The sequence below is a fragment of the Penicillium mononematosum genome (genome assembly GCF_028829835.1).
Source record: "Penicillium mononematosum strain IBT 11891 chromosome Unknown utg000005l:1.0-9366267.0:1.0-9372171.0, whole genome shotgun sequence".
Lineage (NCBI taxonomy): Eukaryota > Fungi > Ascomycota > Eurotiomycetes > Eurotiales > Aspergillaceae > Penicillium > Penicillium mononematosum.
The window spans coordinates 135,564-160,759 of NW_026643275.1; the positions used below are offsets into that span (position 1 = coordinate 135,564).

General features: G+C 50.2%; 12 protein-coding genes across 12 annotated transcripts; 5 read left to right on the forward strand and 7 right to left on the reverse strand.

Moving 5' to 3' along the window:
* Positions 1–34: 34 nt before the first annotated feature.
* On the reverse strand, positions 35–1,884 carry N7519_008169 (Lectin C-type domain protein; the record flags this gene model as incomplete). The annotated part of the gene is made up of 2 exons (XM_057294945.1): positions 35–1,762; positions 1,822–1,884. 2 exons carry the CDS (start codon positions 1,882–1,884, stop codon positions 35–37), a joined length of 1,791 nt encoding a protein of 596 aa, XP_057142827.1.
* Positions 1,885–2,118: 234 nt separating this feature from the next.
* Positions 2,119–3,435, forward strand: N7519_008170 (Sec62 family protein translocation protein; the record flags this gene model as incomplete). Its single annotated transcript, XM_057294946.1, has 3 exons — positions 2,119–2,548; positions 2,617–3,173; positions 3,235–3,435. The coding sequence occupies 3 exons, from the start codon at positions 2,119–2,121 to the stop codon at positions 3,433–3,435; spliced, it is 1,188 nt and encodes a 395-aa protein (XP_057142828.1).
* Positions 3,436–4,283: 848 nt separating this feature from the next.
* On the reverse strand, positions 4,284–6,720 carry N7519_008171 (peptidase family M20/M25/M40 protein; the record flags this gene model as incomplete). The annotated part of the gene is made up of 2 exons (XM_057294947.1): positions 4,284–6,388; positions 6,513–6,720. 2 exons carry the CDS (start codon positions 6,718–6,720, stop codon positions 4,284–4,286), a joined length of 2,313 nt encoding a protein of 770 aa, XP_057142829.1.
* Positions 6,721–7,178: 458 nt separating this feature from the next.
* Positions 7,179–7,806, reverse strand: N7519_008172 (4a-hydroxytetrahydrobiopterin dehydratase; the record flags this gene model as incomplete). The annotated part of the gene is made up of 3 exons (XM_057294948.1): positions 7,179–7,331; positions 7,384–7,446; positions 7,543–7,806. 3 exons carry the CDS (start codon positions 7,804–7,806, stop codon positions 7,179–7,181), a joined length of 480 nt encoding a protein of 159 aa, XP_057142830.1.
* Positions 7,807–8,261: 455 nt separating this feature from the next.
* Positions 8,262–9,421, reverse strand: N7519_008173 (uncharacterized protein; the record flags this gene model as incomplete). The annotated part of the gene is made up of 4 exons (XM_057294949.1): positions 8,262–8,486; positions 8,740–8,744; positions 8,832–9,334; positions 9,396–9,421. The coding sequence occupies 4 exons, from the start codon at positions 9,419–9,421 to the stop codon at positions 8,262–8,264; spliced, it is 759 nt and encodes a 252-aa protein (XP_057142831.1).
* Positions 9,422–10,385: 964 nt separating this feature from the next.
* N7519_008174 (Zn(II)2Cys6 transcription factor domain-containing protein) lies at positions 10,386–12,351 on the forward strand (the record flags this gene model as incomplete). Its single annotated transcript, XM_057294950.1, has 3 exons — positions 10,386–10,563; positions 10,630–11,846; positions 11,896–12,351. 3 exons carry the CDS (start codon positions 10,386–10,388, stop codon positions 12,349–12,351), a joined length of 1,851 nt encoding a protein of 616 aa, XP_057142832.1.
* Positions 12,352–13,496: 1,145 nt separating this feature from the next.
* N7519_008175 (uncharacterized protein) lies at positions 13,497–15,357 on the reverse strand (the record flags this gene model as incomplete). Its single annotated transcript, XM_057294951.1, has 3 exons — positions 13,497–13,789; positions 13,846–13,890; positions 13,944–15,357. The coding sequence occupies 3 exons, from the start codon at positions 15,355–15,357 to the stop codon at positions 13,497–13,499; spliced, it is 1,752 nt and encodes a 583-aa protein (XP_057142833.1).
* Positions 15,358–17,466: 2,109 nt separating this feature from the next.
* On the forward strand, positions 17,467–18,597 carry N7519_008176 (uncharacterized protein; the record flags this gene model as incomplete). The annotated part of the gene is made up of 3 exons (XM_057294952.1): positions 17,467–17,889; positions 17,984–18,353; positions 18,461–18,597. 3 exons carry the CDS (start codon positions 17,467–17,469, stop codon positions 18,595–18,597), a joined length of 930 nt encoding a protein of 309 aa, XP_057142834.1.
* A 1,757-nt stretch (positions 18,598–20,354) lies between these two features.
* On the forward strand, positions 20,355–21,257 carry N7519_008177 (uncharacterized protein; the record flags this gene model as incomplete). Its single annotated transcript, XM_057294953.1, has 3 exons — positions 20,355–20,393; positions 20,491–20,777; positions 20,849–21,257. The coding sequence occupies 3 exons, from the start codon at positions 20,355–20,357 to the stop codon at positions 21,255–21,257; spliced, it is 735 nt and encodes a 244-aa protein (XP_057142835.1).
* A 25-nt stretch (positions 21,258–21,282) lies between these two features.
* On the reverse strand, positions 21,283–21,504 carry N7519_008178 (uncharacterized protein; the record flags this gene model as incomplete). Its single annotated transcript, XM_057294954.1, has 1 exon — positions 21,283–21,504. One exon carries the CDS (start codon positions 21,502–21,504, stop codon positions 21,283–21,285), a length of 222 nt encoding a protein of 73 aa, XP_057142836.1.
* A 141-nt stretch (positions 21,505–21,645) lies between these two features.
* On the forward strand, positions 21,646–21,870 carry N7519_008179 (uncharacterized protein; the record flags this gene model as incomplete). Its single annotated transcript, XM_057294955.1, has 1 exon — positions 21,646–21,870. One exon carries the CDS (start codon positions 21,646–21,648, stop codon positions 21,868–21,870), a length of 225 nt encoding a protein of 74 aa, XP_057142837.1.
* Positions 21,871–22,421: 551 nt separating this feature from the next.
* On the reverse strand, positions 22,422–24,408 carry N7519_008180 (carnitine O-acetyltransferase CAT2; the record flags this gene model as incomplete). The annotated part of the gene is made up of 4 exons (XM_057294956.1): positions 22,422–22,554; positions 22,625–23,715; positions 23,765–24,288; positions 24,372–24,408. 4 exons carry the CDS (start codon positions 24,406–24,408, stop codon positions 22,422–22,424), a joined length of 1,785 nt encoding a protein of 594 aa, XP_057142838.1.
* Between the last annotated feature and the right edge of the window lie 788 nt (positions 24,409–25,196).

Here is a 25,196-nt window from a genome sequence, read left to right on the forward strand (position 1 = left end):
ATCACCGAGATAAATCTCAAGTGCGTAGAATGTCTCATGAGGGAACACCTTCATATTCCCATCCTTCGATGACACGCTTTCTGCGTCGGGAATTCCGGCGATTGGCGTTGCACTTGACAAAGAAAGTCAGAGCTGTGATAATAAGAATGATGATTCCCGCAATTGCGGCGACAAGGACAGTTCTGCGCTCGAGCTGCTGTGGGTCGGAGGCATAGGGACACTTCGCCCCATAACCACCGGATACCCAACAGGAAGTAACATCTATTGAGTTGAAGTCCAAAAAGACCTCTCGACGGGCGGGATCCGTGGAACTCAGGTCGACTTTTGTCTCTGGCAGAGAGAGAAGGTAATTGTAGAGATACGTGTTTTCGAGACCGGTGCGTGGTACAGCGAAGCTTGATCCTGGTGGACAAGTGTCCGACACGTTGGAGAAATATTCGGTCGTGTCTGATAACACCCAGGAGAAAGGCGAATTACCGATTCGACAGGCGGCATGCCGCTGATCAGTGCAGTTCGTGGATCGCCAGTGGCCTCCCAGGGTTAGATCCATGATCGCACAGCGGTCATACTTGGGATCACCATCGCCGCCACCATATTTCGCATCGTGTGGCTCGCCAATTGCCCAAGCCCAGGAAGAAGAGAGAGAGACATTACGGTAATGTTCAACTTGCTGGTCTGCAGTCTGACCGAAGAGGGTGGTGTTGAGCGTTGGCGAGAGACCACAAGCTGTAACGTCAGAGAGAACATTCGATAGCGAAGCCATCGTCTCATCCGTGGAAAGACCATCAGGGACAGGGATGCCACTGGATATAGCCCATGAAGAGTTGGTTTGAGACACGCGTGTAAGACCAGGTTCATATAGACAGCCTGAAGTGAGAGTGCCGTTGGTGGTTGCAGATACCTCCACACTAGAAGTCAGGGTTCCGGGAGGAAAGACCAAATTTTCTCCGGTAGACAGATCGTAATCCACCAGTTGGGAATCGATAGAGCCATACTCAATGAGCACTCGATCGCGTTTCGCAAGCTGGATGTACTTTGATGATGGCCAGCCATCTGGGGTACTCTGTTCACCTGCTTCATTTTCATGAACGGTGAAGTACTCCGTGATGGGCATATAGCCCTGCTCAACCTTATACCATGATTGGTTTAAATTGCTTCGGTCCGAGGTAAGTTGAGCCGGGCTATAAATAAAGTCATCAAGGGCAGATCCCAGGATTGAGCCGGCTAGCTCAGTTCCCGATGGCAATTGACCTCCTGATATGGTAGAAGCAGGCTCATCTGGGGTGGAGTCACTTGCGGCGACATGGAGATTGAGAACGAGATAGGTCGTGTAGACGGTCAAACGGGAGTTTGTGTCTCGGAAATAACCGACAAGTACGTCCGTCAAGGTGTATGGATCAATGTCGTCGGTGCACTTGTACGAGCCTAGTTCATAGAGAGTGTGTCCATGTGAATCATCATTACCGGTGATAGTCGCAGGGTCCGCACTAGCTGTTGCTGTAGTTGTATTGGAGATATCTGAGGATACAGCCACTCCAGATTTGACTGGAACAGAAACTGGGCAGAAAGACCAAGTCCTACGGTTGACTGACCAATATAGATCGACAACAAGACGTCGGTACCCGATTGAGAGGAGGTTGGAGAAACATTTTGCAGCGTCTTCTCGATCATAGATGCCGTTTCCGAAGCAGGCAGTCGACAGTGATACAGCAGGGTTCGTCACATAGTTAAGAGGAATTTGACCAGCGACATCTCGTTCGCTCTGGATTCAGATATTCGCATGAGTTGTGGGGGGCATTAATTGCGACCTGAGACACATACCAGTAGAACAGCCACCCAGGTAGCGTTTAACAGGGTTTCCGCAGAGTCATATTGGACAGACATTGAGCATCGACATGGAAATAGCTCTGAAGCGCATGTTCAGTGCATGTTTCGCGATATTCTGACGTTGAATGTTTTAAAAGGAAGACGCATTAAGCTTGGACGGGGAAGTCGGGGAGGGCGGACAAATCAGCTGAGTCAATCTGGCCACTTCTCTCTTTCTTTCTTTTCACAACTTCCTCTCTGCCTTGGACTTCCTTTTCTCTTCTGCTTTTCATTTCCAATTTTAATTTCAAAATGGCCACCCCCGGCCAGCCCAGCCCTGAGCAAATGGCGGCCATGCAACAACAGTTCGCCGCCGAAGCCGCTAAACGAGGGATGACGCCCCAGCAGTTCGCCGCACAGCAGCGTGAACAGCTGGCTGCCGATGCTGCCAAGCTCGGTCTGACTACTGAACAATATGTTGCGCAGTTGCGCATGCGAGCAATGCAAGCCCATCAACAGCAACAGAAGATCCAGGCCGAACAACAGGGTCAAGCAGCACCAGATGGACAAGCTCCGTCGCCCGCACCCCAGCAGCACCAACACACAACCACACAACAGGTTCCTGTGAATCCCAACAATCCCCCGGACCCAAAGGCATTGGCAGTTGCCAACTGGCTACGGTCGCAGAACCTCAAGCCACGCACATGTATCATGGACGGTCAGCGCAAGGACATGTTCAAGGGTGAGCAGCGACCAATATCCAAGTACATAATGAGGAATCACCATCTAACATGTCTCTCTTCAATGCAGTCAAGCGCGCAATTCGAGCGATTGAATCCCCCGCCTATGCCAAAGCCGCCTCAAAGAAGAACTCCCTCCTCCCCCCAGTGACCGACCGCGCCTCCGCCGAGAACGTTTTCAAGCTTCTTCCACTTTCCCTTTTGGCTCTCCGAGTGAGCAAGGTTGATCCCCATGAAGGCCACAACCATGCCAAGCCCAAGAATCGAACTAAGGGTCTATGGACCGTGAAGATCGAACAGCACCAGGAGACTGACCCCATGATGCACTATGTTTGGTTGTACGACGGTCCACAGTGGAAGCAAAAGGCCATGGCTGCCGCCGTGGTCGCGGGTATTTTTGCCGTTGTCCTGTTCCCATTGTGGCCAATGTTTATGCGTCAGGGTGTGTGGTACCTGAGTGTTGGTATGATGGGGCTGTTGGGTCTCTTCTTCGCCATGGCTATCTTCCGTTTGATTCTATTCTGCGTTACTGTCTTCACCGTGCCCCCAGGTCTCTGGCTATTCCCCAATCTGTTCGAGGATGTCGGATTCTTCGACAGCTTCAAGCCTCTATGGGGCTGGCAAGAGGTATGCATCTTTCCATTCTGATATTCTCGGAATTAGTGTAACTGACCGTCCAACCGCACAGACGAAAAAGAGCAAAAAGTCCAGCAAAAAATCCAAGGCCTCGGCCTCTGCTCCCGCCCCAGTCGCCGCATCTGCTCCCTCAGCTGCTCCTTCAGAAAACGCCCCCTCGGCAACCACATCCTCCGCCGAGCCAACTTCTACCCCGTCCACAGTCGCAGCGCGGCGAGGTCTGAGCGCAAGTGTGGAAGAGGTGGAGGAGTAGTGCTGCCATATTCTGAACGACATTCAAAGCCGATAGATCAGTATTGATCGCATGCGGTTTGACGCGGGTGTTTTATCTCAAATCATCCATGAGATTTGTATTTTCAAGATCCTTATTCCATGTTCATTCTGGCGTTTTGGGCCTTGCTTTTGCGAATTCATATCATCGGGAAAGTCTTTATTCCCTCGATTTCTGTCTTTATTTCATTGCACAACATCTTTTTGGGTGACATGTAGCATCAAATCGATGTAGGCTTCTTTTGTATTTGAACATTGCAGATGGTAGACGATAAGGAAATTTGGTAATGTACAGACTTGGTGTTATGCCCTATGCTCAATGTAAACCCATCCTCCGTGGCTTATAGATCCCCGATAGGAAATAGAAGATAGAAAATACCGAGTTCAGAAGAGAGAAGAGATATGCTTCCAATACCAAGATTAAGAAAATGGAATGAAACGGGGTATATAAACAAATGCCAATAGAAACACAACCGAAGCGAAGAGAAACAATGCGTAGATAGTATAGACAAAAAAAGGAACTAACATATGCACGCAAGGGTTAGTGTCATCGATGTGGGCAGTAAGAGAATGGGTATGATAGGCTCTCAGATATACAATGGATGCAAAAGGGGTATTTGATGATGAGTGAGGCCGAGGCCTGAATGCCAGATATAGTAAAACCAGATGCGAGAAAGGAAAGAGGTTATAGGGAATGCATCTCGAGGTATTGTCGTGAGAAGGAGGTCGTAGAGAAAGTCAAGGTCGAGGATGTGAGGGGGTATTGGGAGTATCGGTGTTAGAGGGAGGGAGTGTCATATGCTGTGATGTTGAGTCACAGCATGGGAGGAACTAGACCGGGGGACTTTTGATCAGTTTCGAATGTCGAGCAGTTCGCGGGCCATTGCTTGCTAGGTCAATGCTTGCGGAATCGGCACCGCTCTTCCGATGTTCGACGTGATCCCGCACTGGCTGGGATCCATAGAACCGTTGCGTTGGAGACGTTGCAGACCAGGGTGACAGCATGTGTGGCGCGGTCGTACCGGTGGGAGTACCAGGAGTACTGGTATTGGCGGAGGGAGAGGGGGGCGAGGGGAGCTTAGGGAGCGGGCAGTTGGGGGGTGGTGCAGACGGAGGCCCGATTGTCAAACCCAGACCAGGCATGCTCTTGCGGCGCAACATGCTCGGACCAGCTTGGTTGTTTGAGTATGCAGTGGAGACTCTCTTGCGCGGTATTGGATCTTCCGGTGGAGATGCAGGTTGGACCTGGGTTGCATTGGTACTTTTGCGACTTGTACTAGGGCGGCCGATCAGGCTGACTGGACGGGAAGATGCCCTGGGATCAGGTAAAGGGCCTGTAGGCGGCGCTGTTATGGGCGCTCGGGAGAAGTTTTGGGCATTCTGTGTGGAACGGACGGTTTTCGTCAGGGCATCCTCTGAATTCGAGGGTCGCAATATGCGCCTGGCCTCCGATGAATCTGTATACCGGGAACTAGCGACGCTGAATGTCGGGGATTGCGGAGGAGATGCAAAGGCGGACATATTTGGGTCCGTGTCGGCGCGGCGTGAAAAGCCGTTGATTGATGAAGGAGGAGAGGCATGAGAGACGGGAATCGGCCCAGATCGCGGAACGAATTTCTTGCTAAACGAGGGGACACTGAAATTAGGCGCCGGAGGTGAAGCGCTGCGGATGAGAGCTTCGGGAATAGGTGGTGGGTGAGTTGCTTGTGGCTCCTCTGTGAAGTCGGTAATGGGTGGTGGCTGAGGTGGCAGGGGCTTATATAAGGATTGTCGTTTCCCATGGCCAGAAGCAGGCGGACTGCGTGTGTAGATTCGGTCAAGGTCTTCCGGCAGAGGCTCATCGGACCTGAAAGCGCCAGTGCCTATTGGCGGCGAGTTGGGTATGTTCGAAGAAGTGAATGACGAAGAACGAATGTCAGATCCGATAGAAGCAGAGCCATTGGTAGGATTTGTGGCCTCGGTTCGGCTAGTCGACACTGATCCGGATCGAGATTCAATTATTGAGCGACGATTAACCGACACATATGAACTGCGGCGAGATTGCCATGTTGCACCACCGACGGAATGGCCATCTTCCTCCTCAGTGGGCGATTGGAGGACCTGCGGTTGAAGGAAAAGACTAGAAATGCGATGTGGATCTTTCTTTACCATTTGTCGAACGCTCGTCTTGGACCGCAGCTGAGGCATCGTGTCTTCGTCCGAGTGTTTCTCTTGTGTGAATTTGCGTCCTCCCCGTTTTTCGATCTCAGCTCTAACGGCCACCAACCAGCCTATCATATCATCGGGGTTGTCGAACACCAGAAGAAAGTTGCGCGAAAAGCGCCGGTTATTAGGCTTGTGGAAGCCAAAGCGCGAGAATCGAGGCTTGGGAGGTTCCGGTACGGCGGGATCATCAGCTGTCGGGTTGTGAGAGACCTGGACTACCCAATGTTTCCCGGGAATGGCGTCACTAGCAAATGCGACAGACTTGGGCCCTAGTAGTAGCATCCGCTCCGGAAGACGGTCGTGCTTCCCTTCACCTGCATATTGGAGAATGTAACCAGTAGTTGCCAGGACATATATTTTCCGAGTCCAATCCTCCTTGTTGATGGTACCAGATAGTGTCCGGAGATGCTTCCTTTGCTTTTGTTCCCGCTTTTTACGAGCGGCATCGGCGGCGTCGTTCTGCTCTAACGGGTTGGCAGGGTTGTCGTCGGTAGAGCTCCTTGCGGTAGTAGCGTGCAGGCGCAATATGGAATCTGCAGAGAGAGCAGGTGCCAGCAGGCAGTCATGCTTGGTGGATTGGGGATAGGCCTGGAACAACGGGGGAGGCTTCCAGCCATACTGTTCCTGGTTCGCTTCTTTGGGGTCAGGTTTCGGACGGGAGGACTTGAATGCTATGCGCGATCGTTCTGTCGGGGAGGCAATTGTCGGCGAGGTAATCGTGGGATTGGAGTCTATGGTTCGGGGGGCTCATGATAGAGGGCGACAGGGGGGTCTCCGAGAAAATGGCAGTTTGAGGTTCTGGCTGTGACTCTATAATCTCCTCCAATTTGGGGTCGGCGCGCGAAGACTTATGACCAAAGAGACTGCGCAGACTCGTTTTGGAGGATTTTTGTTTAACGGGGCCATGGAGCGGAACGGGACCTTCTGATCCATTGATACTGGGGTACTCGCTTGGTCGAGGGCGTTGTACCCGTTTCTGAGCAGCTGGTCGACTGAAGTTGGTCTGTAGGGGCGCAAGTCGACGTCCTCTGCGTTCGCCAATTGATGGCTGATCTGGATTCATTGTTGAGGAGCGTGCTCAAGACAGTCTCACGCAGTTCCACACAGTTCCAGACAATTCGCGACTTCAGGCTTTCAAGACGTTGAGCGCATTGGAGAAAAAGGAGCGACGAGCTTTTAATATAGGCAATGATCATCGGCAGGGAACGTGGGAATGGATTGATTCGACGTCATGGCACGTCCGACAGGAAATAGCCGTTGAAATATAATCTATAAATATGAAGAGAGAAATCGAGATCGAAATCGAGGAACGACCCTTTCGGGAGAGAAAAAAAAAACACCCGAAGTGGGAAAAAAAAACATCTCGCAAGCAGGATTTCAAGGGGAAATGGGAAATTCGCATTCAGACTAGTTCCAACCGCCAGTGGGGGGGGATCTACTGGTGATAGTGTGTGTTGAGCCGGGGAATCAAAGATTGGCCGAGACGCAAATTTGAGTACTTCGTACGGAATAACTCCATATTTAGACAGTCGGACCACACTTCAATCCCTGATCGGGATCAACAGCACCCATCAGATCAGCACCTCGATCACAATGCTGCGCCATCGTCACATCCTTTTGTGTGAATCCGCGTGGGCGATGGGTCGTCCAGTGCACATCGACGGAGCCAATCCGCTAACGAGTCAGCCTTAATTTCTTTTTTACTCCGTACCCGATTTAAACTTACAACTGTCATGGTGGGATGATGTTTCTTGGATGCACTCTCGGCCGCAATCATATTAACAAATGCCTATAGCTTGTCAGTTTATCCAGTCTCATAGGAAGCAGAAGCAGAAGTAGAAGCAACCCCAGTCCTAGTCCAGAACAGAGGAAAAAAATAACTCACAACAGCCTTGAAATAGCTCTTAAAATGAAACGTCTTGGTGACCCCCATCCCGTCTCCATCCTGCGCCCAGCCCTGCTGTAATAAAGCATTGGCATCGGAGGTAAGTTGCTGCGCATCCTCGCCCTCGGCGAACTGAAACGCGCTGGATGACATTCTCGGGAATTGGCGAAGAGGGAATGCGGGTGCCTGCAGTTTGGGGATTCCGGTGAAAGGTCTCTTTGAGAGGTGTCTCGCACAGAGACGCATGGAAGTAAGACAATTCATTTTCCTACGGAGTACTCCGTCCGGAGTACAAAAGTCGGGGGATTGGAAAGAGGAGAGTTGTCTAAGGCGGTGCACGGGCCAGTCTTATCGGAGTTGAGACTTGAATGCTATTCTTATTCATCCATGCAGCCCTGGAGACATGCAGACATGCATGTTGTATGTAGGTATTATGTATATTTATCTAACCAGCTTGATGCAATCCAATATTAAACTCCACACTTTCCATATTGTCCGTAGTCATTGGGAACAAGGCCTGATTACGCTGCTGGTCATAGACAGGTTATGTCCGCCCAGATCCGTAATAGTGTGATAAATCAAAACAAATCGCTCCTTGTCCTCCATCTCGTTATCATCAATAAAAAATTCGTCGCAGAGCATCATGTCAAGACAATCAACGCAGTAGAAGAAGGGCGGCCTAGGGTCATAGATCAAATCCAGAAACTTGTTAAGGCGGTTCATCCAGACGATCGCGAATACATAGCTTCGACATCGTTTGCTTCATGGAAAAACCACTTTTCGCTGGCTAGCGCATCAAGGTCGGGCGTGTCTTTTCCGTTGCGGGCCATCCAGCCATATGCGACCAGGTAATTGTGAAGTCTGGCGCAGCGCTCATAGTCGAGAGTGCCGTCATCACCGGCCGGGTTGTCATCGGACACTAGAGCGTCTTGAATATCGAGGATCTGTTGTGGAGTGTTCACGGTTACGGTGATAAGAAGTATGGAACTTTAAGGCGACAAAGATTAAGGCGACAAAGGTTGAGAGAAGCAGTTAGACTGTAAATTGGAGAATCTATCGTAACGTTCAAAGAGATGAATGAACATAGAGAGATTTCTAATAAGGGTTTGGGTCCAGTTAGGTATTTGGAACACTTCAGCAGCTATACTAACAACGTGTAACTATATACTTGATCCAAAGACTTCAGAAAAGACTAACAAAGACTGTAGTAAATTAGGCGAATCAGAGACTTCTTGCCAATCATATAAAGAACAAATGAGATCACTTCGAAATCTGCAACTCCAATAAACCTTTCAGGGCATTGGTCTCTCCCTCCAATTTGGATACGCGAATTTTCAACGCATCCCGCTCTTTCTTGATAGCATCCAGTTCTGCTTCCAATTCATGCGTACGATCAGCACGACGTTGGCGATACCGCCGGGCAGCCAACGTGTTGAGCCTTGTCTTAGATGCTCGGCCGGATGAGTCTTTGGATGACTCGCTAGGTGATGAACTCGCTGAGGACGAGGTAGTAGATGGTGCGGTTAAGTTGGACGTATTCGGGGTTTCTCTTGGTGTGAGCCCGGAAGGGATGTCAAACGTCACTCCATCTGGGAAGGATTGAGGTCCGAAATCAGGCGAGGCATCGAGGGGAAACAGAGGTTCGGTCCATGTAGAAGCGTCCCAACTTATTACAGCGCGATCGGTATGTGTTGGATCGGGTGCATGGAAGTTGAATTGGTCATTTGAAAGAGGAATGGGGTAGGAAGGCAGTGTTGACCAAGTGGAGGGATCGTGATATAAGAGGTCATTGCTGGGGTTCCCAGGGTTAGACACGTCCTGCGAAGGCGATCTCAAGGTGTCGGGTGTCGCACTCGATGGAAAATCCGGTGGTGGCCATTGTGAAATTGTTGTGGTTGGGTCCTGAGACCCGAAAGAAACAATAAGGGATTCAGATAATCAATCACTTGAAGATCTTGCGACAGCTTGGAGGGGATAGCGCGTTGGTGGCTGGCCCCCATTGGGATGTTTTCTTTTGTTTGATTCTACCGAACGAAATATGTGCGAGTGAACCTTTTTTATATTTCAGTAGATATCTATGTAGACCAACCTTCTCCGAATGGCTACATACAACATACTACTCCGTATATGTAGATCACCATTCTTCTCCGAGCCACTTTCCTCCGAGCCACTTCCTCCCGATGCTACAGCCTTTTATTCAACACAACCCCATGTCAAATAACATTCTTAGCCTTTATTTCATTTTTGTTTCTTTAACTCCAAAATATTTTATTGGAGGACAGCACAATACCTTCTGGGAATACGGGGTTATCGTCTATCACCCTGCTATCCTGGGATCGAGGCTCTGGTATTATACTGCTATCCCCTCTGCGACAGACTATCTAACTCTGAATACTAGATCTAAAGCTGAATTCCTTAAGATGCCATTCTCCATCTGGATGAATATCTACACATGTGCACTTTTGACATGTGCACAGACGCCGATATCGCCAGTGTTTTGTATCGGCGTATCGGTATTTTTGCCAAACTGCACAGGTGTGTCCTGATCTGTCTGGGCAGTTATGCCTCGAGGTCTACACGGAAATAGTTTTGAATAAGTCTTGGAAGAATGCCTTTATGGAAGACTTGTTTCTCATGGCCAAGATATCGGCCCAATTACTCTATCTTTCTGCACAGCTCGCGTGCTGAATGGTATTGTACGAGGCTGCAGCTAGCAGGCTAACTACTTAGCGTCAGCGCAAAAGTAACCCAACGGTTAATTTCGGGGGCCATCTCGATGAATCGAATCCTGCGAGTATTCCCTGAACTTACCCCGTTTTTCTACCCACCGTTGACAGTGCCACATGGCTACCAACACACTCCACACTCCGGGATTAATTACAGCTGGTATAGATGGCATCGAGGCTGAAGCGTTTCCTAGTGAGGATTCGATGAAGGGGTCCAAGTCGAAATCTCCTTCCCGGGACTCTGCCAATGACAATGGATTCCGTTGTGAGATTTGCAACAAAGCTTACCCGCGGCGTATGTTCTCAAAGGTTCTTACTCAATAGGTGGAAAGGATCTGTGTCTGACATGCTATCTTACCAGGTGATCTACGAGATCGACACCGGCGTCGATGTGCCGCCAAAGGAGGCCAGAGCCGCAAATCCAAGCAGAAGTCCTGTGAAACATGCGCGCAAAAGAAGATCCGCTGTTCATTGTCCCGTCCTAACTGTGATCGATGTGCTCAATTAGGAATCTCATGCCAATACCCTTCCGGTATAAGAGAGGCGGGGAAGAATTCGCGCCTGGTCAATACGAATCTATCTATGACCCCAACTATTCAGGAACAGCCACAGAACATCAATTTCACACCCGAGCACACACAGTGTGTCGAGGTCAGTTCTGTCTCGATGACCGACACTCCAGATGAAACCCACCAGGAATCTCTGGGACCCATGCCGGACCTCAACGCTCAACTACCTGACGCATGGCCACCATTTGATTTTGAAAATATGCAATTTACAGAAGATGAAATACCAGGAGACTTTTGGTCTTACCCAACTGAGACAACAGGGAGCTCTCTACCCTGGAATGGAGACATAACGCACCTTCCAGAGTTTGAACTCACCGGGTCACTGGACTCTGTTTATACATCAACCTCCGACTCTGTTTCAGGGCATCTCGATCTCACCCAACAGATAGAAAACGAATCAAGCCCGTCCGCACCGAGCGGTCAATCGAATTCATCATCTTCGCCAGTAAGCAGCAGTTTCACCGAAGAGGAGCGTTCAATGTCTGTAAACCTGGACAATAGGCTTTACAGTCCCTCTCACCTCATCTTCGGACACACCTTCATAGTCGGTCTGGGACGTCAAATCCGGGGCGACACAAGCAGTCTGTGTCAGGAGATGCTCGAGCATCTGCGGGAATATCCCGGTCTCATTCTCGATAGAGAGTTCTGGTCCCCCTTCGTCCACCACAGATTATACCGCTGCTCTTTGGGCGGAATGGCACCACCGATGGCAGACGCCTTGGCTTGTGTAGGTGCTTATGCAAGCACAGCTGGCTCAGGTTCCGGTTTCGTCGATCGTATGATATCCCAAGAGCGGGAGAAGCTTGTGCGCAATTTCCACAGCTACACCGATACCCCGGAATTCTGCCTGGCTGCTATGCATGCTGTATGCATTTACCAGATTATGGGGTTGTTCGGCGACAGCTTTATACCTGCTGCAGTTAAGAAGCCAGTGTTTAGCAATGGAAGCGAGGAGCGACGGCAGGAGTTTGAGAGACATGCCGAACTCTACAGCTCATTCCTGTTGAAGGTGAGCCACACCCTTTCAAGTTATAATGAATTTTACTCACAACATAAAGATGACCCGACGACTGTCGAGTATCCATTCAAAGGCCCTCCAAATCCATCACGAGGATGAGAACGATTGGAACCAATGGAAGTTCATGGAATCCCTTCGCCGGAACTTCTTCTTCGTTCATATAATCAACATCCTGGAGTCAAAGGCACGGAAGTTAAACGAGAGCTACTTTGAGCCACTGAACGACAACATGATCCTCAGGCTTCCACTTCCTGCCCCGGAACGAATGTGGCGGGCATGCAGCGCCGAAGAGTGGATGCTTGCGCGTACACAAACACTGGGACATTCGACTTCACCCAAGTCCACTGGATGTGGGGCTGAACCGAATCTTCGGACACTGGGAAGTGTCTTGCAGGCAGTCCATGCAGGAAAGGTGAATGTCGCGTCGTTGTTGCCACTTACTCGTATGATCCTGGCGAGCGCTATCATTTCCCCACCGGGTTCTGCATCGTTCTAAATCGAGACCTTTCAGCTTCTATGCTTTAGGCTTATTGCTTAGGCTTAACTTGTCATGGGTGTGTATTCGCTCATCTTGATTGGCTAGGGTAGACTAGATTTTGTACGGCACGAGGTGAGCACTAAAAAGAGAAAGGTCTCTGCCAGGAATACTCCGATACATGCATATGCATGTACTAGAGGTATGTACATATGGAAAAGGCTCGGCAGAAGCTCGTATGTACCTAATAACCTTGAAGAAACCTTGAACAGTACAAATGCAATAGAGTGATATTAAACTACATTTTAACATTTAGCGCTAGCCCAATCCAGGAGTGCCTGGGCCCGGTCCAAAGATAAAGACACAAGCCCCCGATGTGACCCAAGCTCCGAGAGTATAGTGATTCCGCAGGGTATACTGAAAGCGGTTTCTTCTCTCGAACCAAAGACCTTCGGCTTCATTGACTATATCTACTTCTGACCGGAACCGGACAGGGGTTAGCTCGGACCCCCGGCAGGAATGCCACATCGTCTCTACCGTGTCCTTGGTGTCGGGACCGATCAAAGACCTAATATTGTACTAATGTACTAGTAGATGGAGCTGAAGATACATACTTGCAGTTTGTGCTACCCAGCCACTATTTCCTCTAACTTGTAAATCATTACATTACTTGTCCGACAGAGGTCAGGTGGCTTCACCTTTACTACAATTGTACACTCAAATCCTGATAACTGTAAAGCAATTCGTTCAGCCAATAATAATGGTATAATCCATAACTGGTATCGCTCAGTCGCGAAACCCATAGCATACATGACAACCCGCCCAGATCGCAAATCGTGTCTTTCGAGTCAAAGCAAGCATAGGAAAACAGAAGACAATTAATTTTAGTAACCCGCGTCCGTTCTCCCAGTTCAATACCTCTCATAATTAAAAGTGCACAGGGGCAAAAAGCCACAGACCGGGAGTGGGATATCCACCGAGCGTCAGGTGCAAGAACTACAGCCAGCCACGCACATAGTAGGGTTGACGCGGATGAAAACATGCACGGAGGCAAAATGTGAAGATGCTCATAGATTCCCATCACAGTGACTCCAGCCCTATCACTACTCCCACTGGAAATGAGTATTCACAGCAAAAAAAAAAAAAACAAAACAAAAGAACAGCGATCAAGGATTGATGTTGATGCTGTTGCGACGTGAATTGGCACGAGAGTTCACCTGGGAATTGACCCGGGAGTTGCCTCGGCTGCCGAGCGTTGGGCGGATGCGGAGGTCTTGCTGGGAGCGCGCATACGAACTGGCACGAGACGCCGGCGGGATCTTGGACCCTCGTCGGCTCTGAACCTGCATTTGGTGTCGAGCATCCTCCAGTTGCTGGGCGAAGGGAGAACGCTTGCGCAATGCTGGGCCCTTCCAATAAATGATATAGACCGCAATGACAAGTGGTATGGAGATACAGACTAGGGGAATGTTAGACCGATGGCTCATGTGGAGAGATAGGGCAGGATAGACATACAGAGAATGGTCGAGGCGTATTCAAGGTGGTACTTGCCACCGATATCTGTCAAAGATTGTCAGTGTGATGATGAGAAAACTTGTTGTGTGACAACTTACTCGTGAAGAAGGGCGTGGCCGGAATAGTGAGGACACCAGCAAGGAAGTCTCGCGACCACCCGTTGCCACCGGTCGCAGAGGCAGAGTATGGTCCGTAGGCACAGATCATGTAGTCAATCGTGGCCATGTAAATAGCATAATTGGCAATGCCAATGATGGCAGCAAAGATCATAGATCCGATCCAGTGGCACTGAGGCAAACTGGTCCAAGCGAATCCGATCAGACCAATGGGTAGGCAGGGGACCGTGTACAGCAGCCACCACAAACGAGACTCGTACTGTGCCCGTTCGCTCTCCGGATTGTCGCGGCGCTCTTTGACGTTGCGTTTGATGACCGGGAAGAAGGAGAACCAAGCGACGAAGTAGCCAACCACAATTGGGATGAAGGCCAGACCCTTCTGCCAGGTGTTGAAACCCCACTGGCTGTACACAAGAGAGAGCGACTGGATGAACATGAAAATAAGAGCATCGCTGAATCCACTCAGCAGAGAGAGAACCAAGACAATGGGCTCAGTTAGGAACATTTTGAAGGGACGAATCCAGGTAGCCATAAGCTCACGAGGCGGGAAACGCTGGCGGAATGACATGCCCTCCGTAGGTCCATAGATGTGGGGATTCTCGCCGGACTTGCGCATCGATTTGGCAATCCGATCCATCATCACAGTAGTTCTGGTTTCTGGGACAAACAGGTAGTGGGCAACCTGCACGAAAACACCGAAGATTAACTGAATCCAGATATTCCACCGCCACGGCAGGAAAGCCTCGACGAAGCCACCCACTACCGGACCAAGCACGGATCCGCCAACCGACGAGAACACGACAGCAGCCACGGCGTATTGCTGGGCATCGGGCTCCCACATATCGGCAATCATTCCTAGAGTGACAGAGCCACCAGCAGTGGAGAGACCACCCAGGGCACGACCGACCATGATAGAGGCGAAGTTGGGCGCCAGAGCCACGGGGAGCTGAAAGACGTTGACAAGGAACAGAGATGCCTGGAGAATGGGCTTGCGGCCCAGCTCCTCACTCCACGGTGCCCAGAGTTCACAACCGAAAGCGTAAAGAACCAAGAAGATCATGGCACCGCAACGCGCTGCCTGCATGGAAACATTGAACTCCTCTGAGATTCCGGCGGCGGCGTTTGAATAGAGAGATGTATTGAAGTTCATCGACGTCTGAACGAGGAAGATGGTAGTGATAATGATCCACTTCTTTTTTTCGGTGAACGAATATCCCAATTGATCGTAGCACATGTCCTCGGTGAGCTCGATTATACCTCCGGGGGAGGGCGATGCCTCCTCGAGCTGATCCTCTTCCTCCAATTTCTCAGTAGCGGCATTGACAACGGCTTGGGCGTGCGCAGCCTCTGCTGCATGCACGGTATCCCTCCCGGGTTTCTCGGAGCTGATCGTCATTGTTGGTACAGATGGTATAGGGTAAACTGGTATCAAGACCAGTGATAGTAAAAGAAAACCCCAGAAAATAAGAACACAAGGAGACTGGATATCAATAGAAGGGGAAAAGAAAAAGTAAAAGAGGAAAGGGAAGAGGAATTTAAATACAGAAACGGGGGAGAGAAAAAAGGGTAAGAGCCAAATGCAGGCAAGAGCCAATTCCAGGGTTCCAGTACGTTTCCAGTACTGTCCTCGTACATGTTCTAGTACATATCTTAATACATATCCTCGTACATATATAGTACAAAGTTCCAAGCATGTCACCTTTTCCACGTTGTCTTTTAATTTAATTTTGTACCTGACTTACATGGCTTACATGGATTACATTGGTCCTTACTCCAGACGGGATGCCGATGTCCCACTTTTCTCCAGACTTTCTCTCTCCAGATTTTTCTCCTTTTTTTTTTTTGCCTCTTTTGCCTTTTGACCCCTTTAACATCCATCTCGCAGTGCCCTTGATCCATTACCTAAAATATACAATCTGCGGTTGAGAGAAGTATTCCCGAATTTCTTTTTGTGCTTTCAGGGCTAATCAGCCGGAATAGGAAACTCGCATTGGGGTAATCGGACCCACCTTGGAGAAAACAACATCTCCAGTCTTCCCCGTTGCCGGACTGGGCCGAATGTCCGCTTCGGGTTCAATACCTTTTGCAACCTCAAGTCTGTGTATATTGTATATCACGGGGTATGCAGAAGATCGGGATATCAACCCCATGTGCCCCGCGAAGCAAGGAGCCGTTATTTGCCGACCGTGCCCGAACCATATGGTTCTCCATATGTGATGGACATTCTACGGAATGCACATATAAAGTCTATGAAAATGATAGATGGGAAGGTGAAAAAAAAAAGGAAAAAAGGAAAAAAGGCCGGCCATGGTTCCCTTCCATTGAAATTGACTTGTTCCTGTTAAAACAAGACATTGCCAAGTCGCGAATTACTTGCCTTGGCTGTCTGTGACGTCAAGTCGACCAGAAGAGGACAAGTCATTCGTCAATCATACAATCCAGGACAGGTACTGCGGCTAAAGGATACGAAAAACCTTGGAATCGTCCATATTACGGTGGCGCTGATCGTCGCCAGGGCTGGCGGCCCATAACTCTTGTTCTGACCGGAGTACGCTTACCTTGTGATCGAGCATTGCTTATTCCTTTTTTCTTTTTCTTTTTCTTTCTAAATGCCGGCCCCATTATAATATCCTTCCAATACACAAAAGTAAAAAGGAAAAAAAAAATAAAAAAGAAAAAGCCCCTGCACGGTCTCTTCCGGCTTTACGTTCCAGAATACTGTGTGGCCCCGAACGGTATGAATTACGTACTTGTCAACCACACACACATTGCAGAGATGGATTAATCGCAATCCCTTGCAGGACATTTCACTGTTACATTTCCCCAGGATTACTGATCCTCACCTGCCATTGCCCACTGGGGTAAAAGACCAGAAGGTTTTCCCAAGTCGCATCGCCCAAGGAAGGGGGGAATGTTGTCCGGAAACAACCACTGGACATCGCACGTCCCCCGGACCTGTCTGGTACATTCCTGCACATGGCAAATCACATTGCTGGGATCGAAAAGATCGTATCTAGAGCGCCACGCGACGCTTTGTTGATCTTTGCGGCGATCCTACCGAATTGGTTTACATGTAGTCTGTATAGATGACTCTTCGAACTTGTAAATTTGAGCGCCACTCGGAGAAACCGGCGTATCCCCCTCTTGGCCTGGGCGCAACCAGGGGCCCAGGTATGATTTGTTGTGGCTCGACCTTAGTAGGTCTGGCCTGGCCCATGTTCCGGAAGAATCCTATAAGCCCCGAGAGAAAGAATCCGACTAGTCACCTGCTCACTCGGAGTGTAAAGAGATCCAGTCTGACAGTCCATGAACTCCTAGAGCATTCTAGCTATTCGGCCTCAGGCATCATTTTCCACAAACGGCGTTTGTTTTGTATCACGTGATTGACCCCGCAAAAAAAAAGGCTGAGTCATCAGATCCTCACGCCCGTGCGGGATGTCTGACGTTACCTACAGATTAGAGCGTCATACATATTCGTCAACATCTACGCAGTTAGTACTTGAAGATGTCACCGGATCTGAATTCCCTTCCTCCATCCCGCTCGTCTTCAACCTCTTCCTCGATTCTGCAACGTAATATACCCGCTCCCGGAACTGGGCCGGCGCCGGTGAACCCGAACACCGCATCACCAATGCCCTCCCGTGGTTCAAGCATAAGCCGACTATCGGTATCCGAGCGACGTCGATCTGCTGCCGGCGTGAATCTGAACCTGAATGAGATGCAGGGAACTAGTCCAGGAGCTGGCGGCGAGTTACCTGCATCAGACCACCGCGACCATCGCAGCTCGATCGGACATGCATTGCGAACAGCCAGCCCGTCTAGCCACGGGGGTAGCCCCATATTCGCAACGGCAGATCCCCATCACCAGCGCGCACCATCGTTGGGAGAGCTACACCAAGAACTGGAGCAAGAACAAGAAGCACAAGTGGTGGGTTGATCTTCATCGCCGGAAGCCAAATTGTAGTAAGCTAACCCATTGACCTTGATGGAATGTAGAACCGCCTTCTTCAGATGATCCGCAGCCAGCAGGCCCAACTGCAACAATACCAGCAGCAACAGAACCCGCAATCAACTGCTGCAATCGACGACACCACCCCGGCATCGGAACGGTCGGCCTTCTTCCCCCCGGTCCGGCAGCACCTCCAGCCGGCAACAGATTATCGATCTCTTCTTCATTCTCAAACCGCCGAAACTCGCGACCTTCTAGTCAAGCGACGTCACCGAACTTGCGGCCGCTAGACTCGCGTGGACCGGAGGGCGTGGAGCCATTCCCGGGGTTGCGGGATAGTCCATCTCGGCGCGGGAGCCGAGACGAGAGTGCATTCTACCAAGCCGAAGCGAGCTCCTTAGCCCGAGAAAACGTGCTCCTTCGGCAACGCATTCGGGAACTAGGTAAGAAAATCCCTTTTAGCGTTCTTTCAACCCGCAGTAACCCTGCGGAGTAACCCCACCCCGAGAGTGGATCATGATTCAAGCTCGTATACTAATTTCCCCCACAGAGAGACAACTTGGCGGCCTGACGACTTCCCAGACCGCGTCTTCTGCAACAACTACTTCGGGCATTCCGTCCGGGCAAGCGGGGGCCGAAACCGCGGACCCGCCTGCCGTGAGTTCAGCGCGAGATGGTAAGGACTGAAAAGAGGCAATTAGCGCGAGTCTTGGCCCTTTGAAACGACCCCCACAGTGCGATATGATTGATACATCATCCGGAGGTGAACCTAGTTGTTCAATACACTACCAATGCAATACCACGACGGATAATGACCACAGAAATCCCCCCTGAGTCCCCAAGCAACGGATGTTGCGCGATTTTGCAATCTTGGCGCCTGAGTTCTTGCGAAGGACGGAAGCTTTCTTGTTCTGGGCACCGATATCCCATCTTCCGGGGACAGACGCCGATATTTCCATTTCCTTTGTGGCAATGCGCAATTTGACTTCATGCGCTTTTCGTCAAGGATGCAGTTCAGACCAGTGTGATTTGCATGCAGAATGTGCGGGCTGTTGCTGTTACTAGCAAATCTTCCCATTGGAAACGTCGAGGTCTCGATACATATGGGAAACCCTGAATTAATGTAGAAATCCATGATAATACATGTTGACTTGATCAATTATAAGTAGATACATGTACTCAGGGGTTGAACTTGGACATATCGACTACTCTGCGTCTTCCCACATAGAATTAGCCATACGAACTAGGTCACTTCTCGAGATCTAAGCATTTCCCATGCCCTCTCTTTGCACGTAGTTCAGCCCAAAAAATGAAACACCACAATCTCATCCAAATCCTTCTCATCAAAGTACCGCAGACCTCCCGAGATCTTTTGAGGGTCGAAGACACGACCCGGCCATTATTATCTTCCATCTTCCATGAACCATCTCCCAACACATTTCATCCACCATATTGGTCTTTCCTTTCTGAGTTCCATCTCTGAGCCATCATCTGGTACGTTTCCTACCTAGGTATCTATCGCGATCTCTCACTTTGCCAGGTTCCTCTCGCTTAATCACATCCGAGATCCGTTAAGACACTACTTCAATACTGACTTACTCAGGCTCACCTATCCTCCTTCCACTCACACCTGCGCAAGGTTGAGTTCCAGCCAGGTAAGTTACCTCCAACTGAATCTTCTCTTCGGCTCTAATCCATTCCATTCATGCAGGTATCACGCGCCCCTACTTCGATGCTACAAAATCCACAGTACCTAAGACCTAGCGTATGTCTAATTTTCCAGCAACTGAACATAAAGTCGTGCAGCCTTTGGACAAAGACAGTTATGGACTACCTAGGACGATGATTCCCAAAGGACCCCCTACCTTCACCCCGTTTAATACGGGAGATTCACTTTTTTATTAATAAAAGTGAACTAGAAGATTAAGCTTAACAAAAACTCAGCAAAAGCATAAAACGTTGGAATGGACAGGTCTTATGTATGTATACTTACAATAGGATACCCATATGTAGGCAGGTTGTCTTCAATGTTCTCACTTTCACCTTCCTCTCACCTTCCTCTCATCTTCACCTCACCTTCACCTTTCACTTTCTCCCAACATTGTTACCAGTAGAGATTTATTTTCCCTATTCCTCCTTTCTCCTACTTGTATGCTAATCTCTGTATTGAGCTTTAGACACTATGCGACTGGTGTTCAAGTTTCCCTCGCTTGTCGCACTAGCCCGCTGAAGTCCTAAATTTTTTTTTTTTTCTGTCTCTTCCCACAACTGGTCCTCTAACGAGGTCGATCTGAATATCCTTACTCCTCGCCCCTAGCTCCCAGATTTACTTGGTCAACCCATATTCGGTAAGTTCGATCACATCGAAGAATCCGCTGCGGGTTTATCACAGATCAGTTGGCTAACACAGTTCATGTCTCTTACAGTCTTGACAATTACCAGCAATGGATTTCAACGAGTTTGCTCGAGCCTTTGACGAGCCTGTGGGTTACAATATCCAAGGCAACAACGAATTGCGTCAATGAAAACCAAGCATATTGTCAGTTGGTTACAGCTTTGCCAATGTCAAGTCCCGTCTAGTCCTCGACTCAGAGCAGCCTAGACTCGAACTCTGCACTGGGGGCTTGCTCTTCACCGCGGAGGATTGTGACTTCCATCCACTTTGCCCGCGAAGGAATCGAACTGGTGTCCATTGGCGTTTCCAGCAAAACAGCAAAACCGGTCCTACTACTCTGGATGGTCTTCTTCGTCGTCAATTCGGAACCTGTGACAGAGGGCGATTTCAAGGCGAAGGGCTGTAAGGGCACGGTCCTAAACGATGAAACACTGGGAGATTTTGTCATCAACCACTATGGTCTCCTCTCCCGGTCTGACGGAAGTGAGCACAAGATTCTCATCACCACGGCGCCTAACACCCTTCCGATCGATGAAAGATCAGGGCTTTGACTACGGCGGGTACCAAGGCGTGCGTGTATGGCGATAAGCCTGAGAACCATAGAGCGGGATCCTCACCTAGTCGGAATGTCCTTGCTCATGGCACAGAGCTTGACGTTACCAGCCCCGACTATTTTGTTTTGACCATCGAGCTGCTCTCATCCTTTCCCTCCGACCTTGCCAAGCAGCGCCTACAATACGTCCGGGACGTCTGTCACCTTGATCCAAACCAAGAGGAGACATTCACCAAGTCTACTACCGAATATCGAGAAAATTATAAGAGCCGTTTGAAGGCCGTTTTCAACAGGCAATTGGCCAAGTACTGGGGATATAGCCTTTCAGGATCAACCACTGGCTTTCTCACTCGAGTCTCCCACGAAAATTTCGCAAGGAATATGTGTCGGCCATGGTGAATCCTGAGCGGAGAGTGGCTGGTACTTATAGAAGGTAGCCCAGCTGCGCCTGGGTCGGTCCTGGCCTCATCCAAGGTTCCTCTGGAACAGGCAAAACGACCATAGCGGTAGCCATAGTTCTTGCAATGATGGCGCTCCAGGTAAAGGTGTTGCTCACTGCTGCGTCGAACAAAGTCGTTGACAATCCACTCTCGCTCTCACGAGGGCGCTTAATCGGGATCCTCGCCTGAAATCTTGGTGTGGACATGCTGTTCGATTCCGCACATCATACCGCATGTCGGCAGTTTGAGCGGAAAGCAAAATTGTACGGCCCACTCTACGTCGGCAGGCCATAGTGAGTCCGATCTCGACCTAGAGGCCATCCAGATGCACACCCTGGTCTTCCAGTATGTTTGATGCGCATCCTAATGACCCCGAGTGTCAGGAGCTCCGCGTACTGTCTAAGAGAGACACCTCCTATGACTCCCCACTTAACGGCCAGGAAATCATCCGGCTGAGCAATCTATACGACAAGATGGTGAGGGGGTTTTTGTCTCGAAGCAAGGTGGTGGCAACCACCCTCTCCAATGCCGCTCAGGGATGTTTGAAGTATTCAGACGTCAAACAAACTTGACGTTGCTACAATGAACACTTCCAAGACGTTTCCGCACACAAAAGACCCTTTTGGTCAGCGTACCTGCTTCACTGTAGGTCGGAGATTGGTGGTTGACATCTTCCATGACTACACCTTGTGGAATGGGTTTAGAACCACATGCATACAATAATCCAATTTGTTGTTGCGCTATTGATTTGCATTCGAAGCCCTCCAAGTGAGGCAAACGGCCGTTAGATTCTCAACACTCTACTCCTCGAGGCGTGTGGCATTTCACGGTCATCTACCCCCAGGCTGCGCTGCCCTCAACATTTAGGTAGAGAGGGGGCGACCTGCTGCTTAGTTAGGGACACGGTTCTATGAATATACACTCATCGATCCAATTCGATCTATTCACAGCACATCGTAATGCTAGAGACAAATCATGTTGTGTACAATAACAGATAGATGTAGATACAAGACATTCCAAGTTGAAGAAAACAAAGATATATTTATCTATCAGGCGCTGGAGTAAGGAAACAAAAATCCAAAGCACCCAAAACTAACAAAAACCGGGTATATGCAAAACACATCTACAGCTTCGGCTTCTCAGCCTGGGCAACCAGGTCGGGCATGAGGAGATCCCGAAGCTCAGTGGCAGCCTCATTGAGGAAATGGCTCATACGCTCAGCGCCGATACGCTTGCAGACGATGTTGAAGTTGAGGCTGGAAAGGATAAGTTAGTGATATGCACAAATAGATAAAAAAAAAAGGGATGGGGATGCTTGGTGCTTACCTGTTCTCGTTGATCATGTAGGCAATTCCGAAACCATCGTCAATAACCTGGCTCCATCCGTATCCGTTGAAGAACTCGGAGCTCAGCTGGGAGGTGGAGAGGTACCAAGAGGAAGAGTAGGCGTACGCGGGATCCTGGTAGATCTCGGGCAGCTTCTCGCCGGGCTGAAGAAGCTTCTTCAGACCGAACAGGTGACGGTCGACACCGTGGCCGGCGCTAGCCTCCTGGGTGTACTTGGTGTGCTGGGCGAGGGCAGCGCGGAAGAGCTTGACGGTCTCCTCGCGGGGGGTGGTGTGGTCCTCATGAGCCTTGCAGAAGGCGACACTCTCGTCGGAGACGGTGCGGGTTGTCTCTGTGCGGCCTTCGGCGAACTTGCGGGTGGAGGCGGACTCGTAGGTCGGACGGTTCTTGCCGTACATCTTGAAGTAGGCCAGCTGGATGATCATCTGGACGAAGGCATCGGGGCTGCACTTGAACTTCTTGATGAGACCCTTGCCGTAGCCCTGGTAGGCCTGGACAACCAGCTCGTGAGAGCCGATCTGCTTGCGGTGGTACTGTGTTGCGAAGTCGATGGCCTCATTGGCGGCGTCGTTCAGCTTGAAGTTGATGGGCTTGGGGTCGGCGAGCTGGGAGCGCACGGACTGGGCGGAGAGATCGATTTTCTTGTTGAAGATGACGTTGTTGACATAATCGTTCAGGCGGTGGGTGGGAGTGCCGTCCATCATGCTGTGCTCACCCATGAAACCAGCGGTGCCATTGTCGTTGACAATGAACTGCAGAGGCTTATCGAACCAGCGGTTGGAGCCATCACCGTGCCAGTACTGCGAGCAGCGCTCAGCCAGAGTGATGGGGCGAGCGTCGTCCAAGCAGACCACAAAGCCAGCAGACTCAATCTCCTGCAAGGCCAGCTCATTGGCAGGGTCAAGAGAAACGAGGGTCTTGCGAGCAGCAGTCCAGTGATCACGGTCGGCAACAGTCAGCACACCAACGGGAGGCGCAGGCTGTGCGATCTCGTAGATGCGCTCGAACTGCTTCTCCAACTCAGAGACATTGAGTTGCTGACCGTCTATGACGAGCGGGACCTTGAAGAACTGGTTCTTGCGCACCACCACGATGTGCTGGTTCTCAGAAGCGGGGTACTTGCGAGGGGAAATCCGCACCATCGGCGGGGATACGGCAGCAGTTGAACATGTACTGGTACGAGCTCATGGCCTGAGGCTCCTTGCGGAGGTACTCGGGCTCCAAAGAGCCATCATCGACCTTCGCCTTGAAGTCGAGCGCAGCAGTGGTAATGGCAGCGGCGCGCTTGGCTGGGTTGCGACGCTCGCGGTCGTCCCGGTAGGAGTAGAAGTAGGAGACGTAAGGGATGACGGGGTCGCGGTAAGCGAGGTAGGCGGCCTGGTTCCACCACTCGGCGAGCCAGTTTTTGATCTTAGGGTCGGCGGCGCGAGCCAAGAGACGCTTCTGCAGAGACTCACCCTGACCACCAGGGCGGACGAACTCCTCCACAGCCTTCTTGGTGCGCTCATACTCGGACTCGGAGACAACAGCGTGGACGGACTTGAGGTACCGACGGCTAGTCTCTTCTAGGGAGGGAACGGGGAGTCTGGGAAGAGAGTCTTCGAATCGAAGCATCTTGCCCTTGGAGAGGTCCTCCTTGTATCCTGTTGTTCTGTCAGTATGTCTGCTTCTCCGGTGTGGATGGACTAGTGATAGCCCGCAGTTGCGCCGGACGTATGTCACTCACCCTCAGGGACAGAAGATGCCGTTCGTCGGGGAGCCATTGTGAGTGTCTGTATGCGAGTCAATGGCTTGATCCCACAATATTTCACAGCATTTCGCAGAAATGGCATTTGTAACCAGAGGACTTACCGAGCGGGCGAGGAGAGTGTTCGGAAGGCGTTGCCTTGGCAGGGTAGAAAGACGGCTTCGAGCAGAAGCAGTGAACATCCCTCTGGTTATATGAAGAAGACGTTGGGTATAAGGAGAAGTGAAGGAGGTGAAGCTTAGAAGGGAGAATAAGAAGTGGCCTAATGACGAGAGACAGGAAAGCCTCGGCTGGCGGGGAAGCCGGTAAAACGCGGTACCGGGGGACTGCCCAGGTTTGTATCTCAGTCGGTCCCGACCGAGTCGGCTTCTTTTCCCACGGGAAACAGTGAGAAGATGAGGAGAATGGGCTGTAGTTTGAAGATCCTACGTGGTAGTTGACTCTTTTATATCTTTTCATCTTATTTATTGTTTTTAATGTGTGTTAACTACTTATATGTCTACATCTGTAACTCGACTCGGCTTAGAAGCGCAAGTATCTAATACGGAAATACCAATACCAGCTCCACCAACGAGCCTCGGTCCATTTTCAGTTGATCTTCGCAGTCACAAGGGAGTGGATTATCGGACATCTGGAGAATGTGAATGTCATTATGTATTCTGTTTCAGAAGGGATTGAATTCAATGTTTCGTATAACAATAAAGCATACATATGTAGACAAATATACAGAAAACTCCAAACTCCAAACTCCAATACATGTACTCCGGTCCTCCGGGCGATCACTCGCAATGCGGGGAGAGCTTC